General features: G+C 33.4%; 1 protein-coding gene across 1 annotated transcript; it reads left to right on the forward strand.

Annotated features, from left to right (window-relative positions):
- Positions 1–937: 937 nt before the first annotated feature.
- Positions 938–5,965, forward strand: LOC132031043 (serine/threonine-protein kinase SAPK3-like). The gene is made up of 10 exons (XM_059420890.1): positions 938–980; positions 1,106–1,239; positions 1,815–1,889; positions 2,344–2,445; positions 2,780–2,833; positions 2,927–3,019; positions 3,114–3,206; positions 3,748–3,852; positions 4,101–4,199; positions 5,146–5,965. Exons 2-10 carry the CDS (start codon positions 1,117–1,119, stop codon positions 5,422–5,424), a joined length of 1,023 nt encoding a protein of 340 aa, XP_059276873.1. The 5' UTR covers positions 938–980; positions 1,106–1,116; the 3' UTR covers positions 5,425–5,965.
- The last annotated feature ends 805 nt before the right edge of the window (positions 5,966–6,770 follow it).

A 6,770-nucleotide genomic window follows, 5' to 3' on the forward strand; every position in this document is an offset into this window, starting at 1 on the left:
CACAGACACATACACACACACACCCCCACACCATATGTATAATATAATTATATGGATAGTATATGCATATATAAGTATAAATATACGAAACCTATACATTTTCTGGTTATTTTGTAAATTAGGTTACCAAAGCTATTGAGCTGCAGTTTTGGCAAAATTAAATTATATATACTCAATAGTATAAATATTTTCTCATATTATTGGTGTATTTTAAATTATTATAGTAGATTATAAATTAATATTTTATCATAGATAGATACGTCTAATTATTTTAAAAGTAACCTGATATGTAGATGAATTTTATGGTCAGCTCATGAAGCTTAAAATCATAAAATACGTAAATTAAAATGTTATCCAACAACCATTTGCAATCTTAAACTAGACACACTACAGAGTCTCACAAGTGTCTCAGACAGAATCTATTGGAAAAGGTGAAAAAAGACACCATAGACTAATGAACTTTGAAGTTTGAAGCCAACCCCTTAATAGCATACATATCCTTTAATATAATACTCCCTCCGTTCCATAATAAGTGTCACTTTAGCCAAAAAATTTTGTCCCATAATAAATGTCATCTTAGGAAACCAAGACATAAATTGACTAGTTTTTTCCAATTCTCCTCTTGGACAATAAAGTAACATCTAAGTGATGATTGGAAAAGCCACATAGTAACTTGGTATTGTTGGATTCCCAATGTCAAAAGATTTACTTCTTATGCATGCTCTAATCAAAAGGTAAAAAAAAAAAAATTATTTTTATTATATAGGGATATTTTGGTAAACTTCGCATTGCATTATTAGTTTCTTAATATGCATGTTTTTGACTAAGGTGATACTTATTATGAGACGGAGAGAGTAACATATACCCAACGTTCATGCTTAGATTCTCAAACTATTTATATAAGAGCAGTGAGAGTACTTGAGTCATTTCATTATCTGGGATTGGTCAAGAAGTCTAGTTGTTTTGTTTCTTAAAAAAAGGTTATTTTTGTAACTTATTGTCTTTCTTGATTTGGATTTTTCTTGTTCTTTAAAACATCATTTAATTTGTGGCTTTTTTTCCAACTTCAAGCTTTCAAAAATTTGTTTACTTGGTGATTTTTTAGTTAAACTGAGTATGGAGGAGAGGTATGAGCCATTGAAAAAACTTGGTTCTGGACACTTTGGGGTGGCTAGGCTTGTAAAAGACAAGAAAACAAAGGAGCTTGTTGCTGTTAAATACATTGAAAGAGGGAAGAAGGTAATTTAATTTCCTTAATAAATGATTTGCTTCTTCAATGCTCTATGTTTTTGTTGATTATATTTTGATTTTTCACTTGTTTGGGGTTTGTACTGGATTTGCTTAATTGACTGATGTTTCTCTATAATCTTTTGCTGGTTAAGGTTGAAGTTCACGTATGAACACTAAATAAATTTTATTCACTATAACATTCATAAAACTACTTTTTATCAAATAACTGAACTTAATGTAACAGTAAAATCACTAAAATTTTATGTTTTAACGACAAGACCTACGCATCAAGGTGACTTCACTGTTATAGTTGATAAGAATTTGTGATCATACTTTAGTTACTTTTAAGTAACAAAAAATAGTTTTTAACTTTACATATTGTTACAGTGGATAAAGTCAGTTACTTTAATATGAAAAAAATAGTTTTTTTACTTTGAAAAACTATCTACTACTATTACCAAACCTGCAGGAAGTATTTACAGCTCACAGAAATTTCCCCTTTACAAATAACATCAAATGAGGGTTATTATACTCTTGGTTATGTTAGGCCTATTAATAGATACAGATTATTTTTCTTGTTTCAGATTGACGAGAATGTGCAGAGGGAAATAATAAATCATAGATCATTAAAGCATCCCAATATTGTCAGATTTAAAGAGGTAAATACTTACTTTTACGTTGCTTTTGAAAACTTGATTCTATTAAATTATTCTCGTAGTTTTTGGTCCCTTGATATCTGCTACTACCTGTTGTTTATTGTATTTCAGTTATCGCTTTATTCTATTGTGGTTACTGTTCCTTTTCCCTGTATGCTTTGTATTGCTTACCTTTTATTTAAGATATCGCCGTTACTTCTATTTTCTTCTTTTAAATCAGTTTTGATATGCATTACTTGAGCTGAGGGTCTTCTGAAAACAGCCTCTCTACCTCCATGAGGTAGGGGTAAGGTATGCGTACACTCTACCCTCCTCAGACCCCACTTATTGGATTACATTGGGTATGTTGTTATTGTACTAGTGGAAATGAAATTTTTTCATATGCTAGATTCAGGAACCGTTTGGATTACTGTTAATTTCATGTACGGTCACAGAAAGTGCGCTTTTTTTTGTGTAGGTGTTGTTAACTCCAACACATTTAGCAATTGCTATGGAATATGCAGCAGGTGGTGAACTTTTTGCTAAAATTCACAGTGCTGGCAGATTTAGTGAAGATGAGGTTATAAAGATCTCATATTCCTTTTATGGTTGTATTCTTCCTGTAGTTTATGATAATGAAAAAGCTAATAGTCAAAAACACACCTGAACTATCACTTTTTCGTGAGTTTCCTACCCGAACTATCACCAACAATTTATCAAAACACACCTCAATTATCAGTTGTTCCATTTTCCTACTTCAACTATTCAAGTAGGAAAAGAGAACAACTAATAGTTGAGGTATGTTTTGATAAATAGTTGGTTCACAAAAAAGCGACAGTTCAAGTGTATTTTTGACCGTTAACTCATAATGAGAATGTTATACAAATATTCGTTCTTGTTATTCCGGAAAACAGGCTCGCTTCTTCTTCCAACAGCTAATATCTGGAGTCAGCTACTGTCATTCCATGGTAAAATTTCATGAAAGTATTTCTCCATTTATGCTCTCATCTTTTTTCATGAGTGCCTTATTCTCAAATGACACTTTGTCTATAATATTGTAGGAAATTTGTCACAGGGATTTAAAGCTGGAGAACACTCTCCTTGATGGAAGTCCAACGCCACGTCTTAAAATATGTGATTTTGGTTATTCCAAGGTTTCTTACATTATATTCAATTTAAGAAGATTATTGGTATTGTCTAAATTATAGAATAATAAGTTTTTATTTACTAATTTCTTGTCTAATGCAGTCTGGTTTGTTGGATTCAACACCCAAGTCGACTGTTGGAACGCCCGCTTACATTGCTCCTGAGGTCCTGTCGCGTAAGGAATATGATGGGAAGGTACGAATATTTCTAAGCAGTGGCAGAATCAAAATTATAATAACAAGAGAATTCAAGAGACACTATACTAGAAGTTTTTCTTAAGTAAAGGGAATTCAACAAATTATTAGTATAATTTTTTTTACCTGTATATGTTGTATAATTTTTCGGCGAAGGGGTTCAACTGCCCCTATTCAATATGCATAGCTCCACCATTACTTCTAAGTTTCTTCGTGTTTGGTATGTCGGAAGTGATTCTCAGACGAGCTCCCTCTTTGGAGTGTCGGAAGTGATTCTCAGACGAGCTCCCTCTTTGGAGTGTGACTTATAACTTCTATTCTTTTTCCCCTGTTCCTCTAATACTAATTGGCTCGGATCTTGTATACTTGTTAAAAAGTACTCAATAAGTATAAATAATTTATTTCGAACTTAGTAAATCAAATAGGTCGTATAGAATTCCGAGCTCGAGAATATAAAGTTCAAATCTTGAATTCGCATTCCATTTTTCATGTTGTTTCACTTGGAAAATTGTGCTCATATGATCAAGTCCTTATTTTTTCAGATTGCAGATATGTGGTCATGTGGAGTGACATTGTTTGTGATGTTAGTAGGAGCATACCCCTTTGAGGATCCTGAGGATCCAAGAAATTTTCGTAAAACCATTGAGGTGAGTCAATAATAAAGTTATTTAATTTGATTTTGTTATCTGGACAAATTATACTTTAATTCTTACGAGGACCATAATTGTTGTGTAAATTAGCCTATGTTGTTCACTATTGTCGCATCGTGTCAAATCCTTAAAAAATGTGCCACTTTTGGAGGATCTGACATGCGCACGGTAATATTTCTTAAGAATCCGAACAACATAAAAATTAGCGCGCAGCTTAAGAATTTCTTCTTTTCTTGTTTTTTCAGAGAATAGTGAATGCTCAATACTCCATACCTGATTATGTACGAATATCTGTGGAGTGCAAGGACCTCCTTTCTGGAATCTTTGTTGCTAACCCCTCCAAGGTAACTCAGTTTTGTTGAAGTGACATCAGACATGTCCAATGTGCGCGTATTAGTGAAAGATTCACAAATGGGGTTTTGTTAAACAGTACTCCCTCTATCCCAATTTATGTGACACTTTTCGCTTCCCGATATTCAAATTATATGAACTTTGACAATCATTTTAAGATGTGTTTTTTTATCAAATTGATATGAGAAAAATTGCAATTTATAGTACTTTTCATGTAGTTTTGAAATATATAAATCTTAATGTTAAAATATCGAGTTAATCTAATTCAATTTAGCTTCGAAGCTTAGTCAAATTAAATCTCGAAAAGCGAAAAGTGTCACATAAATTGGGACGGAGGGGGTAGTATTTTATCGAATATCATTTATGATATGGGAATGAGATGAGTTTAAATGAAGCTAAGTAGATAACTAGATATTGAAGATTCACACAATATCCAAGAGTACTCCAATATCCAACTTGCTAGCGATTAAGTAGTGGTGTGCACAAGATTTGGGCAAGTGGGTCAATTTATTGTCATGACTTGGCGTTATTGGTGTTTCATTTAATATCATATATATCTCACTGGAAGTAAACTCTCCTTTTTTGTGCATAGTTCTTGGGGCTGGAACTATTCCTCTTAGCCAGGGCGGATGTAGTGTACAAGTTACAGTCCATCCAAACCTAATAGCTTTCATTCAAACCCTATATACACGTTAATATAATTCACAAAACAAGTAAAATAATAGATTTCAAACCCAGTAGATCAAATGAATTGTGATAGAATTTCGAACTCGAATGCATAAAGATTATATTTTGGATCTGCCCGCTATTCTTGGCAAACAAAAGATTGTACAAACTTGTTTATTCATTAACTGAAGTACATTACCAAACTGCACATTGTGATATTGATGAGACTTTGTTTAAATTAGCTTTTAAAACATGTCAATTTTCACTGCACAGAGGATCACCATTCCAGAAATAAAGGAACATCCCTGGTTCTTGAAGAATTTGCCAAAAGAGCTAATGGATTGTGAGAATTCAAGATTTGAAGAAATTTGTGACAAACCTCAGCAAAGAGTGGAAGAAATATTGAGGATCATACAAGAGGCTAAGACCCCTGGAGCAGTGTTAAAACCTGAAGAGCAAGCAGCTCTTGCAGATGCAACAGATCCCGATGGCACGGAGGGTGACCATGAATTTGAAATTTACGCCAGTGACGATATTGTGGCTCCTGCATAAGAGTGATGATTCATATATCCGGCTATAACGTTGTCTGTATTTGTTGTTGTTGTTGCCGTCGTCGTTTAAGACCCTTAGAGAAGTGTCAAAGTCTATAGGAGAAGATCCTGCTGGGGCAACGGATCCCGATGGCAAATGGCACACTCAAATCTGAAGTTGACACCTGTGATGATTTTGTGGCTTCTAAGAAGGTGATAGATTCATATAGCCGACTCTAACCATGAAATTGAAGCATTATTGTTGTTGTTGTTATCGTTGTTTCTAAAGGTCACTTTGAGTATGTAACTCTCTAAAGGATCATTTGCGGGTAAATTGGTTTTGTAGCCCTTTACAAATTTGTTTTTAGTTTTATGTCTTTTTACTTTTTTGATGACAAGAAACCCGCAGTCGCTATCGTTCGAGTCCATACAGGGCAAACCATGCTCCTGTGCAATAGCTCGCAAATCGCACAAAAGAGATAACCCACACTAGGCAAGCCCCGTGCAACGAGCTAGGGGTTTCGAACCTGAGACCTCCTTTATGAAAGTCTCATGCTCAACCAACTGAGACTAAGTTTTATGTCTTTTTTACAAGAGACTTTATTTTACACATAAGAAATTTGAAAATAACACAAGAAATCTTTGCATGGTCATTATCTTCTATTCAAATCCTAAAGGGTTATGTTCAGTCATATCCTTAGGGTTCATTCTTCTATGCAAATTGTAAAAGTTATGTTCACCCATACCCTCCTTTGATTTGAAACATACTAAAAATTTAATATTTATATAAATTCCGTATTACTTATATCAGGTTTGATTTCAACATAAAATCCTTAATACTCCCTCCATCCCAATTTATGTAGCAGGGCACGGTGTTTAAGAACGAATTTTGAAACGTGTGGTCCAAAATAAGTAACAGACTGAAATCATCTCATTAAAGGTAAAATGAAAAGTTTATAGTTAAAATGTTTCTAAATAAGGAAGTAGTATAATAATTGTGGTTAAACTAGCTTATTTATTGTGAAAATTTAAATCTGTTTCTTCCAATTTGGGTAATCTGCTGGATCAAGATATAACTTCATGTTGCATCTATAGTGTTTGTGCAAAAAGTTGAAATGATAGTTTCAGAAAGTTGAAACTTTTCTTCTACTGTCAAGGGATCAGGGAAGGGGAAACTCCCACCAACACCACTAAACTGTACTTGAAACTTACACTCTTGAAAATAGTTACCAGTAATGTAACTTGTTTTTCCTTCTCTGAAGCAAATGATATTTTCCTTATGAAAGCTTTTTAGTTTTTACAAATAACAATTTCATCAAAAAGCAAAACCTACAAAAGCAAAGCAATCAACCAGCTAATGAAGGCAGA

The sequence above is a fragment of the Lycium ferocissimum genome, chromosome 1 (genome assembly GCF_029784015.1).
Source record: "Lycium ferocissimum isolate CSIRO_LF1 chromosome 1, AGI_CSIRO_Lferr_CH_V1, whole genome shotgun sequence".
Lineage (NCBI taxonomy): Eukaryota > Viridiplantae > Streptophyta > Magnoliopsida > Solanales > Solanaceae > Lycium > Lycium ferocissimum.

Coding starts and splice junctions, on each gene's coding strand:
- LOC132031043 (XM_059420890.1), top strand. CDS start 1,117: ATGGAGGAGAGGTATGAGCCATTGAAAAAACTTGGTTCTGGACACTTT. Junction 1,240..1,814: donor ACATTGAAAGAGGGAAGAAG/GTAATTTAATTT, acceptor TTCTTGTTTCAG/ATTGACGAGAATGTGCAGAG. Junction 1,890..2,343: donor ATATTGTCAGATTTAAAGAG/GTAAATACTTAC, acceptor TTTTTTGTGTAG/GTGTTGTTAACTCCAACACA.